The 17,084-nt window shown below is 37.7% G+C and overlaps 1 protein-coding gene across 9 annotated transcripts in view; it reads left to right on the plus strand.

The window, feature by feature from the left end:
* Positions 1 to 17,084, plus strand: part of Strbp (spermatid perinuclear RNA binding protein) — a 131,006-nt gene that overhangs the window by 101,174 nt on the left and 12,748 nt on the right. For 8 of the 9 annotated variants that reach the window (XR_012440321.1, XR_012440322.1, XM_074051061.1 and 5 more), the window contains 5 exons: positions 4,052 to 4,210; positions 6,130 to 6,264; positions 6,465 to 6,605; positions 9,254 to 9,377; positions 12,993 to 13,037. Coding sequence is in view for 7 of the 9 variants with exons in the window: in XM_074051061.1 (XP_073907162.1) it covers positions 4,052 to 4,210; positions 6,130 to 6,264; positions 6,465 to 6,605; positions 9,254 to 9,377; positions 12,993 to 13,037 (604 nt within the window). In the remaining 2 variants the exon portion in view is untranslated. Of the gene's footprint in view, positions 1 to 4,051; positions 4,211 to 6,129; positions 6,265 to 6,464; positions 6,606 to 9,253; positions 9,378 to 12,992; positions 13,038 to 15,812; positions 16,766 to 17,084 lie in introns of those variants that run through there. The other variant, XM_074051058.1, reaches the window with a different exon arrangement.

Raw genomic sequence — 17,084 nt, forward strand, 5'->3', positions numbered from 1 at the left:
AGCCAACATATATCCCAAGAACCTGATACCAGATGTCCATCCTACAGAAGCTATGAATATTACTTTCTTTTGAGTGGAAAGCCATGTGTAGAGTTCCATGTATTTTCTTTTCACTGTTGACCCTTAGTCTTTGAGGCTATCATCTTTCTCAGACTTAACCTTTCTCAGACTCAGCTTTCATCCAGGAAAAAAGGAATGAGCTTATATATGCAGCTTATTTCTTAGTCACCTTATTTCCATGAATTATCTTGTGATTTTTAAGCTCAATTGATGTATTTATTAGGTTTGAATTTGTTTCCCAGACATTTAATAGTGATTTCCAGCAAACCTTGGTTCTGTCAAAGAAAAGCAGAGCAGGACAGTTGTTAAAGAGATAAAAATAGATATTACTCAGGAACTATTGCACTAAGCAAAAAAGACCTTAGTGTAGAACTGGGTTCAATTCTGAATAAAACATGGACAAGTGGGGATTTATAGCCAAAGAATGGGAAGAGATCAGGGGATGGAAAATTACTAAAAGAAAACAACATGGGTAAGGATTTCTGGCTAAACAGACTTAGGATTCTTAGTGAAGGCAGGCCAAGGTGATCAGACATCACCTGGTTGTGGGGGATCAGGAGATTTGATCAAATAGTGAGGGTGGAGGATTCTGGCTAACCCAACCTAGGTGGAGCCTTGCTACAACTGGGCTCTTCAGGACAACTAAGAAGGAGGACTAGTTGTAAAAGTGACTCAGAGAATCCTGTCTAGAGTTGGTGAAGATGAGTTTTGTTGGACTAGAGGTGTGGCTCAAGTGGTAGAGCACTTGGCATGAGGCCTTGAGTTCAAACTCCACCAAAAAAAAAAAAAAACAAGAAAAAGAAAAAAAATAAGATTTATTAGTTCTAGAAGTCTGATAATTCTTCACTCATGTAGTCCATACAAGTGACTACTCTGAGAATGTATGTTCATGGAAAATGACTTGATTTAAAAATTTTTTGCTAGTTATTTTGAAATAGTTATGAGCTATTTGCATTGAAAATGGACACTGTATTCCTTGACAGATACTCTGTCAGCTATATAAACTATTTGTAAATGTACTGCAATATGTTGGTATACAAACAAATAAGTAAATGGCTCTGACATGTGAGAAAATGGCAGAGAAAAGTGGTATTAAATAATTTATATTAGACTATGTTAAATTGGGAATCCCTGCATGTCTTAACTTTTTTTGTTGTTGTTTCATTTTGCTGTGCTGAGGATCCAACCCAGCATATGCTAGGCAAGTGCTCTGCCACTGAACTACAACTTCAGCCCATGCCTATACTTTTTATTGAAATAAGGAAATCAAATTTATTTGTGATGCTTGGCTTTTGATTTGAAGCCTGCATTATCTTTGTTAATTTTGGATTGATGGCTCTTGTCTGAGATGAGGTTTCTCAGGGAGAGCATATATGCAGAACTCAGCAGAAGAGGTGTTTTCTTTATAAAATATTGATTATGATACAACCAAATGATTTTAGTTTACTTAGTGTGAAGTACTACCTGAATACTTTTTAGAACTTAAGATGTTAAAAAAAAAAGGGTTCTTGACTACTCCCAGATAAACACAAGGAGTTTATTTATGATAAGAATGGCAAGTTCTGAAAATTGTATTAATCAGTCCATCTGAGAGGATCATGGAAGGCAGGAGGGATAAAAAAAATGTTAGAGAATGAAAAATACTGAAACAACCCATCTATATATGAATATAATGTACTGTACATTAAGCTGTTGAATATTAGGGGAACATAGTGATAGAGAATAAGTAATGGGGGAGGTTAATTTGATTAAAGCATGATATAATACAGACCTGAAGTACCAAGGCAAATCCCTCTTGGATTGTTAATGTACACTTAAAAAAATGAAGGGCAAAAGGGAAAAAGAAGTCTTTTCTGGGGGTTGGTTCCAGTGGGAAGGAAAGGGGGGATGAGGATATATATGGTGTATGTATTTTGTATCCATATATGAAAATAGAAGTATGAAACCTGTTGAAATTGTTCTAAGAAGGGGGAAGGGGAGAAGAAGGAGAACAATGGAGGGTAAATTCAACAAAGATATAATGTAAGCACAAATATAAATATCACAATGTATCCTTCCTGTACAACCATTATATGTTAATAAAATTACAAAAAAAGAAAAAAAAAAAGAATGGCAAGTTCTGTATACATGAATTGGATGAATTGATTTCCAGCTCTCTTAATAGAGAGTTCCTCTTAGGTCTTATTTTTTGTTTAGAGTAATACTGTTTTGTTTATATTGGCAAAGTCCTTTATACGTGATACCATTGTTTACAAAGGCTAGTTTCTTATTCATGTGTCTACTGTAACAGTTTTTTTTTTTGAAACTGCTATTAAGTACAGTTGGTATAATAAAGAAATAGGACATGAGTTAATTTTTTTGTGGCAGTACTGGGATTGAATTTAGGGTCTCCAGCTTGCTAGGATAGTGCTCTACCACTTGAGCCCTACCCTCATGTGTTCCTCTCCTTCCCCTTTTTTGCTTTGGTTATTTTCTGGATAGGGTTTCACATTTTGCCCAGGGCCAGCCTTGGACCACGATCTTCTTAACTATGCCTTTCTGTAATAGGGATTACAGATGCATACCACCATGCCTGGCTTAGTTGTTGGGATGGAGTCTCGCCAATTTTTTGCCTGGACTGGCCTTGAAGCAAGGTCCTCCTGTTCTCCTCTTTTTGAGTATGACAGGTGTGAGCCACTGTACCTGGCTATGACATTGCTTTTGTACTCTAACAACTAAGAGTAGTTAAAAGCTGAAACAAATACAGGAATCTTCAGTACTATATCCCTATGTTCTCTGATATTTTGCTTTAAAAGGTGGGGGTGTACCTCAGGGTTGACCATGTCTGTAACATGGTGAGGCCCTGATTTGAATCTCTACTACCCCAATATAGAATAAAAAAAATAAAAAGCTTTAATTAGTTACTGACAAAGCAATATCAACTTACTTTGAAAGAGACACCCATGAATATGTTCTCTTACAATGTAAAAAGTAGTACAACCTAGAAGGAGGTATTAAAGATACACATGTGCATGCATGCACATGGGCACAGTCACAAACATACTTCTCAAAATTTTATTTCAGAAAAGTATGAGAGAACCCAGGCATTGAATGGAAATGTAAGAAGTTTGAGCTTTGGAGGTGGCCAGAAGGCACTCACGCCTTGAGATGGAGAGATGGAAATAGAAGCTGGAAGTTGTTCCTGGCTCACTTAGTATAAGTGAGGGGGAATAAACCTAAAGACCATATCTTTTCTTTCAAGTCTCAGTTATGGTTTAAAATGAAAGCAATGCCGCTAAGTAGATAACTGTAGATGCTGTTTTTTGAAATTAACAGGCAAATTGGTTCAAAGGTAAAATAGTTCTTGATTCCCTTTCTGGGCCAATTTCCCCTCATGGATTAGAGGTCGACTAATCCAGTGTTCCTGTTTTGGAGATTGGAAAAACAAGGACCAAAAGAGAACTATATGATTATACTCTCAGATCTTTTCCTTTCTTAGTCCACTATGGTTTTTTTTTTTTTTTCAGTGTACTTTTTGACTTTTCTCCTTATCCCATTGATGAAACCTGACTGTGCTATTTATTTTCTCTTCCTTTCACCTTTAAATTAAATGAATTAGGAGCAACCTCAGTTTTACATTTCTGTCATCCTATTTTTTAACCTCCTTTTTTGTGTTTATTTTTTTTAAATTGTTGCGCTGAGGGTGCATTGTGACATTCATGAAAGTTCTTACAATATATTACAATTAAATTCACACCCTCCAGCATTCTCCTTTATCTTCCCCTGTCATCCTATTTTAACCTGATTACTCTTAAGAGATTTCTCCAACTTTTCCTTCAGTGCTACCCTGATAGGTATACCTTTTTTAACCAAGGGTTTATAGATTTAGCACCTAAAAGGTGTTTTATGAATCTAAATGTCGTAAGTTTGAAACTTTTGTTCTCAATGTTTCATCTATTTTCTGTGATCTCTGATGTCTGAACAAAACTGCACCTTAATGTAATTTTCACAGGTTTTACAAGCAATGGGCTACCCAACAGGCTTTGATGCAGATATTGAATGTATGAGTTCTGATGAGAAATCAGATAATGAAAGCAAAAATGAAACAGTGTCTTCAAACTCAAGCAATAATACTGGAAATTCTACAACTGAAACCTCCAGTACCTTAGAGGTATACTTACATATGTTTTTCCCTAGAAAAAAATAACATATAGGAGTAAATTTGAGAGATGTGGAAAAGAATAAATAAAAAATTTAAAAGCATACACAAGCCTGTGCATTGTAGAGGCAGGCATTAGTAATATTTAGCTTTATTTTTATCCAAATTTATTTCATGAATGCTTTAATGAGAGCAGCCATATTTTAGTGCAGTTTTACATCTTGATTTTCTTTTACTTCAAAAATACCTGTCAACATATCTGTAGATTGTACAGCACATGAATATACACTAATTTAAACTAGTATTTCCCTATTGTTGGCCATGGAAGCTGCTTTTGGTGTATCACAATTACAATGCATCAACAGTAACAACAATAACTGAAGAGCAAAAGGCTTAAATATCTAGTGGAGGAAATTTGATATTATTTAAAATATGTGCTAAATTGATATGTGTATGGTGGTTCAGCCCTGAAGGAGGGCATAACCAGACCCAGAATGTACCTCAGAATCTGAAGAATCCTGTCCTGTGAGTAGTCACCACAGATACTAAGATGGAATAAAAGTCAAGTACTGAGAACACGTAACACATTGGGGAATTCATGAAGTCCTTGTTCAGTACATTCTTTGTAAAGAAAATTTTTTGTCTTTAAAATAATGACAAGAGCTTATATTGGGAAAAAAAAGAGTCTTTATACTTTGTCACATATAAGAATAAGTATGTAGTAAAGACTTAATAGACTAATTCTTTTTGGTCCATAATCCCTTTCAGTACTTACTTAGCTCTAGATGCTGCAGACATTGTGTCCAGCCCTAAAGATGCTCCCAGGCAAGAAGAGCAAAAAGATTTGTTTATAACAACTTCAAATTGAATGTGACAAGCACTGAGATACAAAGTGAATATAATAGTGTGAAATCTCAAGGAAGTCTTGTGACTGCCACTGCCACACACACTCACACAGTTGTGTAAAATCAGTTACTACAGTGTGAACATTTTACATGATGAATATTACCATATGGGGTCAAAAAAAAAGGAGGTACAGTGACTCAGAGTTGAAAGTATATGTTTGAGAAGTGCTGTGGGGGCACACTGCTGGAGGATGAAGCCTGAGGAAGACACACCTGGCTCTCTTGGGATGCTGAGGAGGGCAGGTGTGGCATCTGGTTGTGGAGAGCAGGGCTCGTGCATAAGTGGTGGTCATTTACCAAGAGAAGGAAGGCCTTGTAAATTATGAAGTTTACACTAAGTTCAAAGGAAACTGTGAAGGGAGAGAGTAGTATGAGATGTATTAATAGTAGCTGCATGAGTATATGGAGATTGTGGTGGTGTCCATGTCTGTACTTTTGTTTCTGGCACTTAGCCTTTTAAGGCCAAGCTCACATACCACTTCCCAGAAAACTGTTAAGTGATCCCTTCTGGCTGGGTATGGTGACACACACCACTAATCTCAATACTTTGGAGGCAGAGCAGGAGGATTCTGAGTTTCAGGACAGCTTGAGTTGCACAGCAAGACCCTCAAAGCAAAAACAAAAACCAACCAACTAAAAAACAACCTTGAAGATGAAAAATGATGAACCCTCAAGGCATCACGTGAATCCATGTTGTTCTCTCCTCTTTGTTAGTCATTTAATGTGTCATGAACAGCACACATCAGACCCTGGACCACTTTAGAGTAACAAGGCTGCATTAATCTTGAATACTAACTGGTCTATGAGGTCAGGTCTCTTTTGAAAGCAGGTTGTCCAGATGACTGCATTTACTACTTGTAGAGTTTTTGCACCTAAAGATGCTATTTTGTAATTAGTGTACAAAGCCCCTAAATGTTTTAAAGTAGAATTTTTTTGAGCTTTCTTCTGAGTGTAATTGTATTAATAAGAAATTTTATACTCTGAAATCTTACTTGACCGAACCTCCAGCTTCCCTTTCTCTTTTAGGTAAGAACTCAGGGCCCTATTCTCACAGCAAGTGGCAAAAATCCTGTAATGGAGCTCAATGAAAAAAGAAGAGGTCTCAAATATGAACTCATCTCAGAAACTGGTGGAAGCCATGACAAGCGCTTTGTAATGGAGGTGTGTACCTAGATACATGCCAGCCTTATTTTTCCTCTCACAAGACTAGGATAACTTCAGTTGATATGTAAAAAAAGTTTTAGACTCTTATCAGTTCTTTTGGCACTTTTGACTTCTCGTGTTTTCCATGTTACTCATTTAAATTAAAACTACTCAGAGAAATGCGTGGGATAATTGCAAAGTGATGTTCTTGATTTTAGGTAGAAGTAGATGGACAGAAATTTAGAGGCGCGGGTCCAAATAAAAAAGTGGCAAAGGCAAGTGCAGCTCTTGCTGCCCTGGAGAAGCTGTTTTCTGGACCCAATGCAGCAAATAATAAGAAAAAGAAGATTATTCCTCAGGTATGAGTTAAGCTAAACCTTTGCAATATTTTTGAAAAATATTATGGGAATTAAATTTCTTGTCTGTGTGTCACCTTAACTGTATCTGAAGTTGTTTCTTTTTTGTGAATTTGACAGCTTTTTCTTTGGACGGCCTAATAATACACATCAAAGACTAGTGGTTCCCTGTTCTGTGGTTTTTCTTTTTCTGTTTTTTTTTTTGGGCTGGAAAAGTATATACATATATACATATGCGTAAATTATATGTGCATAATGCTAGATTAGCATTAGTTGGAGGCTTGAGGTTGTTCTTGATGAAGTAAGGTGTGGAGGTGATTTGGGTTTTTGGTACTGTGGGAACTTGTCTAGCTCAGAACTGCCAGAATGCCTGGGTCTCACTTTCCTTCCAGTCTACAGCTGCTCTCTGTCCTTTTACATTGTTGGGTTTTCCTCTGTGGGCAGCACAAAATGTGATACTTTTGCTTCTGTAGATTGCTGGCATTGTGGATATCAGTGCCACTGGAGGTCAAGGATCTTGACAGGAATCTTGAAAAGGTGGCCTCCTAGTTAGATGCTTTGTATGAGCTTCTTCAGTCATTCCATTTATGCATTTAAAATGGTTTTAAAACATGTACACATGTACCATGTATATGATTATGGGGGAGACATTCATGAGTAAATACAAGACAATTATCTGCCTCATGGAGAATGCTAGTGCAGTTGTAATGTCTGAATATATTTTGTGATAGAAACAAATACATTAAGAATACTTTGACTACTAAAAGGAACTTAGACTATTTAAGCTTCTATGTTAGACATATTTAATTCTTTTGTACATGCTGAATCCATTGTAGAAGGGATAGAACCGATTCCATTTTATGGAAGAGGAAATTAAGAGTCTTGCACGTAGTCACACAGCTAATTGATGAAGAGGTTCCCTTTCAAACCAAGTCTTCTTCTTCTAAAGGCCATGGATGTTCTATTGCATGTTTCATCCACTTGGACGTTTGTATTCAATTAAACTTCTTGTATCAACTATAGTAAATCAACTGACTAAATTCTAGGATTCAAAATATCAGTAAAATAACATAAAAATTAAGAGATCAAGTAAAAGTGCAGTGGTACTCATGTAGAAAATAAGATTTTTCCAAAATTTTTTAGTAAAAGTAGGACAATATATTCTAGATTATGTAGAAAAATCATTGTCACTTTGTTTTGTTTTTTTCCCATGGGTTATATCTTGTTGGAGAATTTAAGAGTTGAAAGAACCTAGGTTCAAGTATTTATTATGTAGTGAAGTTTGTTTCTGGTCACATGAGTTAGATCTGTGTGGAATCACTCTGTTCCTGCCAGACTGTAGCTTCCTGACTACTTTTTAACTAAACTGTGTTTTTAAAAAAGTGTCTACATGAAGTTCTCTCATTTTGAGAAATTTTCCGTACTCAAAGCTGTAAAATTCATGCATTCAATGTTCTTAACAGCTAAGTAGCAGTCTGTTTTGGATGTGTGGAGTGGTTTATTTTAGGCAAAAAAAGAAAAATGATTGTCCCTGTGAATGATCCATTCAACCTTGGAAATGTCTTATGGCTAGTCATATCAGAGGTAGCAGCTGTGGTGGGAGGAAGAAAGGGTCTGATTTTTTCCACATGAGACAAGCACATGCATCCTCCAAGTCTTTGAACTTCCATGATGCTTCACCAGACAGTTTCCTTCACCAGACAGTATGCTTTGAGGCTGTGCACAACTTGCTTCATAATTACTTGGAAATCCTAATAGTTTCTAGCTTGAGTTACTGCATTTTTACATTAAAAACAAGTCTAATATTTAACTTTAGACACCATTTATTTTCTTGAGAGTACTCACTTTGGGGAAAGGGTTTATAGAATTCCATGTGCTGTTGCTCCTTGACTTAGTAGTTCTACATTTCAGAGTGTTTTCATTGTTGCTGTTTCTACTGTAAAGGAAGGAAAAGAAAGTAGGTCTTCATCTCATTTTACAGTTAGTGGGGAGACGGCCAAAGAGAGATTATGTGTCATCACCAGTGTTCCATGGCATTTAGAGCAAGAAGGTGCTTTTGAGGAGGCATTTATTTCATCACAGATACACACTATCATACCCACTTATATACACACAGTGGAAGAAACATGACTTTCCTAAGGTCTCAGATGGGAAAGAAACGCTCATCCTTATTTTTAGTTTTCCTGTCTTAGTCTGTTCTTGGTTTCGGTTTGTTTGTTTGTTTGTTTTAAATTAAATCCCACTCAGCTTTACAACTAATTGTAGATGGTTTGTTGCTGGGATATTTTCTGTGTCTGGGAGGAAAAATCAATGGCTTTCAAACCTAGGCATCAAGTGTCTAGGATTACTTTTGATCCAGCCTAAAATGAATTTGGATGTAATTTGACTATTGAAATTTATATGTAGAATGTGAAGTGTTTCTGGGTAACCCTCCAGTGAAAAGTTACTTGCATACTTTTATGTGCCCAGCACATGCTTTATAACAGTACTTTAAGGTTGTTGTCATTTCTGTTTTGCAGATGGTACATTGAAGATTCTAGGCACTCATCATCTCACCTTAATGCCCACATTTTCTCATGGTTTTGCATTAAAGAAATGAGAGGCTGGTAGTTCTTCTTTCTCTCAATAATAAAAATACGTTACTTTTACAGGCAAAGGGTGTTGTGAATACAGCTGTGTCCGCAGCAGTCCAGGCAGTTCGGGGTAGAGGAAGAGGAACTCTGACAAGAGGAGCTTTTGTTGGGGCTACGGCTGCTCCTGGCTACATAGCTCCAGGTTAGTACCACCTGCAAGAGATTGGGCTGCCTCTTCTAAGCCCAGATCTGAAGAACAGGATCTCTTTCATTTTCTAAGGTTATATAGAGTCTTTGGAAATATAACGAAGAGAATCTATGGAATGTCATAGGTTTCTTCTGGCATCTGCTGATTAACTGGTGCTTTCTTGGAGGGAGATGACAGATGAACAATATTTTACTTGGCTCAGGGAACACATTTTGGCAATGAGGAATCTTAAAAGATGTAGACATCTGAGCAGAGTGATTTCTGCAGAGGCATAAAAGTCAGGATGGCTATATACCAGGAGAGAAACAGTTAGGGGGCTTCTCTGTAGGGAGACTTTATTAGCATTTATGAAACTCAGTGTTTGAGAAGCATCAAAGGAAAAGAATTACAAAAGGAGGAAAAAAGTACAGAGAAGTACAAAAGGGAAAAAGACATTTATTTGTCCAGAGCTTAATGTACACCAGATATTTTCATATAAATTATTTAACTTAATTGTTTTCAATCCTTACAGTATTTCCTCAGGTAGAGATTAATTTCCATATAAGGAAACTGAATTTTAGGGGGAGATAAGGCAACCAGCCTCAGGTGAAACACGTGGTGAGTAAGTAGCAAAGTAAGGATTTGAATGTTAGGTGTTTGCGTTCCCAAAGTTTATATTGTTCTTTCCACTTCACCACATGGCTTGAGAGAGACTGGGAAAGCTGCGTTCTCTGCCTTCTGTTTGAATTATATGTTGTTTTAGCCGTGAATGTCCACCTGTTTTGTTAAAATGAAGTTCTTTACAGTATTGAAGTGATGAAACTTTTCACTTGATAAGTAATCCACTTGTAGTTATTTATCAAGATGAAATTTGCATAAAGACAGGTCTTCTCCAGTCAGAATTTTTTAGGTAACATTCCTAAGAGTCCCCCTAGAATTGTGTTTTCCTCTAAGAGAGAATTAGAATATCCCAGAGGGGAAGTTTTATGAGTGATGTGGCTTTGGAAATATTCCTCTAGAAGTTGACTCCAGTTGCATTGCTTAAAGTGTATACCTGCTCTGTCACACAACAGATGTTGATTTTGATGTCAGGCAATACAGTGTGAAAGGGTAAGGCATGTTAATCAAGTACTAACAGTTTTAAATGGTGATGAGTACTGAAAGAGAAGGACATCATGCCGTGAGAGCATGTAACAGAGGACCCTGATCTAGTCTAGTGGGTCTCTGAAGGCTTACCTAAAGAAGTGACACTGGAATGGAGCATTGGAGAATGAATAGGTGTTAACTCAGGGAAGACTGGGATGGAAGAGTGTTGCACACAGAGGGAACAGCATCTGCAGAGACCCTGTGATGCTGGTGCTGGGGAATTTGGCTCATTTTGAAGAAGCAGAAGGCCAACATGTCTGGAATGTAGAGAAAATTGGGTGGAGGAAAGACTGGGGAGTAATGAGAGTTAAAACAGTTGGCTCTCCCAGTTGTGGAGACATCACTTGAATTTTGGTCTGAGAATCCTAAGTGCAAAGTTACAAAGAGGAGAGAAGTGACAAGATCAGATTTTATTTGCAAAGATTATTCCTTCTGTATGTGAAGAGTAGATTCCAGGGACAGGCGTGGGCATGACCGGCTATTGTAGCATGAAGGTTGTTGTAGACAAGTTGTCCAGGCAAGAATCAGTGGAAGCTGGTGGATACCAGGAAGTCGATGGGTAGCAAGAAGTAGAGAGACTGAAGGAATAGTTACGAGGAAGAAAAATTGATGGATTGAGTATACAGACTGAAAATTCTGAGGTTTCAAGGCTATTGTCTAGCCTTTTTAGCTACAAGAAACAGGTGGAATGGTTGTACCATTTTATGAGCTAGAGAACACTAAAAGATGAATGCTCAGGGAAAAGAAAAGGGCATGCATTTCATATTCTTTGATGTAGTTTATGTGTGTAAAATTAAGACATTCTTTTGTGTATCTTTTCTACTGAAACTTAATACTTTTATTCATTGCATTATGGGAAGGGCAAAGCTTTCATTAAACAGTAGTGGGAAAGCTATTGAGATGAGTCTTGTCTTTGCTCATGTGATCCATTGGGACTTAATCTGATCACGTGTGTTGGGCTGTTTGCCTCCTGCTAGAGGGGTATGCAGCTGTGGTCCAGTGCAGTGACCATGAGTATTCGTGTGTACTGGCTGCCTAGCTATTTTGCTCAGTAGTGGATTCTGTCTTATGTCATTGCCTTGGTGTCTTTGCAAGGCCTTTCTCTTGAAGCTTTTAAAAAACTTAGGCAGTTCTTTTATGGCTTAGAGAAGATTCAGTTTAGTTTGGTCTAGAGTATGAATAGTTTATGGCATTTGTGGAGTGTATTCTGTGCAGTAGGGACTGTCATAGTTATGTTTACATGTGCTGTTTAATTAAATTAAATTTCCCTTCCCACTCAGTTACTGCAAATGACATGAAGGCTCAAAGAGGGCAATTAACAGGTACAACTCAAACACCTTGCTAATAAAAGGTCAAGTCAGTATAGAATCCCAATGGCCTGATCAGTGACCAGCTTAGTAGTTATAGTTTGATCTCTCTTTAAGGAGGTGAAAACTCTTGAAATTATAGCTTTATGAAGTACCTCCCATTTGCTGGAATAAATTTCATACACAAACTTCTTTTTAAAGCATTCTGTTCTCTTTTGGTCCCTGCTATCATCTTCTGTTCCTACTGATTATTTCAGCTGCTTTGTGTCCTCTTGAAATTTACAATTTAGTGAGCACTATGACTGGCTTGTACTACCCACAGTTTAATACAATTTAAGTCTAGACTAAAATGTAAAAAATATCATCACTCAGGAAATGCTTTGATTTGGTACCTGAAAGTTTACTTCTTTGGATATATTTGAGTGCTTTGTCTCAAAACTGGGCATGCAAGCTGGCCAAAACCTAGCCTCTGCCCCTGTGAACACTCAGGGTCTGATGGGGCAGGACTAAACACTAGAATAGGACAATGCAATATGAAGAAAACTGTAACATGGGGTGGTCAAAATATCTGTGTTCTTTGTGCTAGTTTTTATTTAATAATATGAGCATTTTTCATAGGTATAAGATTCTAATGTCAAGTTCAACAACATTTACTAGAAAAGACCTTGTGTGCTTGAGCCAGGCATTCAGATATCCACAGGTCATGGACCTTGCCCCTGGGCTCATGATTTGAACAGTGAGCTCTCTTTAATGACAACTGAGGCCTCAGCCACCTTTGTCACTCTTTTCTGGAATGAGATGTGGAAAGCTTTGTTTTCCAACTTTGAGAAATAGGTAATTTGTGTAGCTCTGAATATTATTTTGTTCAGAAAATGCTGTATATTCTGCTAGGTTTAGAGAAAGGATGAATAAGATTTGGACTGTGCTCCCACATGGGAAATACAGACAAATGTATAATTATGATACAGTGCAGAAATGGAGTGAGAGAGATGTAGGCATATTGTGGTAGGTCCAGGAGAGCCTCGTAGACCTTGGTGAGAGGCTTTTACTTCTATGGAGGCACAGAGAGCAGCTAGAGGAGGACCACTCTGGGAATGGTTCTCAGCCATCAGTTTCTGGCCTACTGCTAATTGTCTGTGGTCCCCTGGACTGATCTGTTTCTTCTTCTTTGCCACAGGCTATGGAACACCATATGGCTACAGCACAGCTGCCCCTGCCTATGGTATGTACACCATCTAATTGATTTCTCCTCTTAGTGAATCTCTCCCAGCAATCCAAAGCACAGTTTGTATCCAGGGTTTCAGTAAATGAATCGGAGGATTTCAGACCTAATCATTCTAGCGACACAGCTTTAAATTCCTTGGAAAATATCACAACCTTGTGGTTCTTGGTTTGGTTAGAGTTGCTCTTCTCTTTGCTTTGCCTGACTGAAGGACTGCTTGTTCTAATTGCCTGTTTCTGACCATATTAAAATGAAATATTTTAAGTAATTCTTCTTACAGCCAACTTATACTCCATTCAAAGGCTACTGAAGGGCCATGCCCGGTTTCTAGCTTGGCTGCCTGCCAGTTTATAGTCACATTTAAGTTTCTGGTTTGGAACCGTGTGAACTGTGAGTGACTCAAATTTGTAACCGTCATTCTTTTCTGTGCAATTTTGCTTTGGGGGTGAAGTAAATGGCTATCATTGGTGCTAGAGAGATGATGGGGTTCACTAGCAGTGTTCCCTAAATTCCTTCTGCAGGAAGTCAGTAGTTCATGCTAGAAAGTCACAGACCTTCTCCACCCCCCAATAAAAAATAACAGCAGATATGTAAATGAACTCCAGTGGCCCTTTGGATAACTTTGAATGAGGTTTATGTGGCAATGGAGGCAGTAGGTTTGGAGTCAGTGACATGCTTTTAGATATTGTTCCTTACTCAGGTACTACCTGTTACAGAATCAGCTAACTACAGGATGTTTGACATTGAGAGAAGAGGACAGGAGTGTGTGTGTGCATGTGTGCAAGCCGGGTGTGCATGCACACAGAAGGCAAAGGCCTTCCCTGTCTTGCTCTTTGTGGCATGAATCCTCTATGTGAGCCTCAGATCTTCACATTGTGCTTTTCCTTTTCACACATCATTTGCCATTTTCATTTGGATGAAAATTAAGGTCTTTAAGATGCCGCTGAATTGAAACTTAATCTGATTTCATAACAATAGAAATAGACATTTATAGTTTGAAATCTTTTGATTGTTAAGATAGACAATTTATATCTTGGAAAGATGTAGAGAAGCAGTAAGAGTCAAACATTTGGAGCAAGTTTTCTTCAGGCTAAAAGAATCTGGACTTAAATCCCTTGCCTGGTTGGGAGTAGTGGCTTATACCTGTAATCCCAGCTGTTTGGGAGGGGGAGGTAGAAGGGTCACAGTTCAAGGCCAGCCTGGGTAAAATCGTTAGTGAGACCCTATCTCAACAAATAAGCTGGGTGTGGTGGATCGTATCTGTAATTATAGCTATATGGAAGGCATAAGTAGGGGGATTACAGTCTGAGGCTGGTCCAGGGCAAAAAAAACCGAGAGACCCTATTTGAAAAATAAACTAAAGCAGAAAAAAAAAAGGGCTGGAGACATGGCTTAAGCATTGCTAGGTCCTAAGTTCAAAAACCTCTTTGCCTGAATGTCTCCTTTGGACACATGGTCCACATTCTGAGCTAGAGTTACAAAGGTTGACTGAGAATTGGGAACAAATCCAAGAATGTTTTCATCCAAGTTTCCTTCTGAATTTAAACTCTAGCTTCTTTGGTTTGGCCATTGGCTTTGGCCCTTCTTCTGTCACTGGATATCCTTCCTGACTTTCTCATTGTTCCAGAGCTAGGTGTGGTCAGTTTGTCCAGATACAGTATATTTGACCCACTTACTGTACTGTGTCTTGTGCAAGTTCCATAGTATCTGCCTCCCAGGGCAGGTTTTTAAGTCTATGTCTTTGTTGCAGCCATACAGTAAGTTTCAGATTCTGTAGGAAAGGTTTGCTAGAGACTACTTTTTCCCTTTGAAGCATTTTGTACGCATCCTTATTTTTCCTCAGTCTTCTTTGTTTTCCTTTCTTGGTCCTTTTCCTACTTTTAACATTACACTGTCACCCTACGTCTCTGAGCCTCAGTTCACAAGGCCCTCTCTTCCATGTGCCATATAACTGACTTCCAAAGCTGGTGAACTTTGATGCCCCCATTTTTCACATAAAAGATTTGGTTTTTAAATGTTACTGTTATGCAAACCTACTAAAACGATGCTTTATTTTGGCTGTAAGGTAAATATGTCTTTTGGCCTTTGTAAAGCTGTTGCATGTGGGGTAATTTCCCTCTGATCATCTGGTGCTCTTGACTACCTGCTGTTGCTGCTTTGTGATTTCTCCATAGGTTAAATATTAGGATAGGTGTAGGAGCAGTTTCCAAATCCTGCCTGAGTATGCAGAAATTTGTGAGGCCACAAGAACGTATTAATTACAAAATTAAGAAAGTGATTAATCTTTCCAGATTTGCCATGCCAATATTTGCAGTAACCATTAAGAAGATGAAGAAATAGCTGGTGGCAGCTCCAGTTGGAGCTGTCTTGCAGGTAGCTGAGGCCTGCACAGAACGCTGTGTTTTGTATCTTGACAATCCCCGCTTCTCTTTCACATGTAATGTGTCAAATTGAGACCCAATATGGATTTCTAGATTACTTTGACTATTAATGTTAACCAATAGCATTGCTTTTGATCTTTAGAATTCATGACAGCTCACTCAAATGTCATCTCTCAGTATCATTCTTCTTATGATGTAGCCATCTTACTTTTGAGTAAAAAATACTATTTGTCAAAATACAAGAGCAATTTTAAAATAGGAGATCTGTCGGCCTCTTCCAAAATGGTACATGTTGACTGACTAATCTGGAAAAGGTTAATGATAATTACTGTAAGATTTTTTTTTTTTTACCTGAAATTTTTATTGGAGTCCTCTCCGTTTCTTTTCTCTGTAGGTTTGCCCAAGAGAATGGTTCTGTTACCCGTTATGAAATTCCCAACATATCCTGTTCCCCACTACTCATTCTTTTAGCAAATGACAGCAGCTCATTCCTATTGACAACAACACAGTACAATGCAGAATGCTAGAGAAAAAGCCTTTTTATCCTGCTTCCTTTGAACACATACTTGATCAAAATTATTTGTAAACATCTTTCCTACTTTTTGATTTTAACAAATACAAATTTAGTTCTCTAAAACTTGAAAACAAACAAACAAAAAGAAAACAGTTCTGTGAAACGGTACCTCATTTCTGGAAAATAATTTATACCAGCCCTTTTGTTTTAGGGAAATAAGTCTAGCAGTTCAAAGTTTTAAGAGAGTATCAGATTATGTAAAATTAAATTTGTGAAGGATGTATAGAGTCTCAAACACTGATCACAAATAAACTGCTTTGTTGTAACACAGAGTACTGCCTGGTTCCTGATGCAGTCACTGATTTGTAGCTCATTGATATGTACTTGCCCCAGGGCACTTTAATTCGGGCTGTAGTTAATTTTTTTTTAATTTTATAGAGACTTTTCATTTAAACTTTAACTTTGTAAATACTGAAGTGTGTAATTAAAGCCAATAAAATATGGGTTTGAATATTGTTTTAGCTTATTTTTTATATGTTTTGGTATTAAATTACAAGAAATTGCAAACTAAGAATAACTTAGCCCTAGAAACCCATTCATTTGTAAGCAAACTGCTAAAACAAAGCAAAGGTGATTGTTAGTTTGAGTCAGTCTACTTTGTAACCTCTTTGTACTCTGGTTGTACAAGGGCATCCCCATGATAAAGGTTACATTCTGTTATCCCACAATTGCTTATTAAAATGATGGCACTACCCAGAGATGGGGAAGGAGAAATGTGATTATTTTAGTTTACGAATTTCCAAGTTTTAAAAAATAAATTAATCAATCAATCACCCTCTTTTGTTCTTGTGGCCTTCTTCACTCTGTAAGATACTGTGTTCACTCCCTGGCTTTTTTCATGCAGATAGAAGATTAGCAGTTTTTTTGGGATTCCTTGGAGGGTCTCTTTTCCTCTTCAATTATATCAGAATCTAAAGCAGCAACAGGGTCCCCATAAAAACTTGCTCTTCGATTGTCCCAGTTCTTGTTGAGTGCTGCTGTGAAAAGTGACAGGTTTCAGCCATGGGTCAGCATTTACTTTTAAGATACCTATTATGCTGGAAGGAACTGACCAGTTGGTAACATTGTGCTGTTCTGTAAAGGGTGCAGACC

This window comes from Castor canadensis, chromosome 13, assembly GCF_047511655.1.
Source record: "Castor canadensis chromosome 13, mCasCan1.hap1v2, whole genome shotgun sequence".
Lineage (NCBI taxonomy): Eukaryota > Metazoa > Chordata > Mammalia > Rodentia > Castoridae > Castor > Castor canadensis.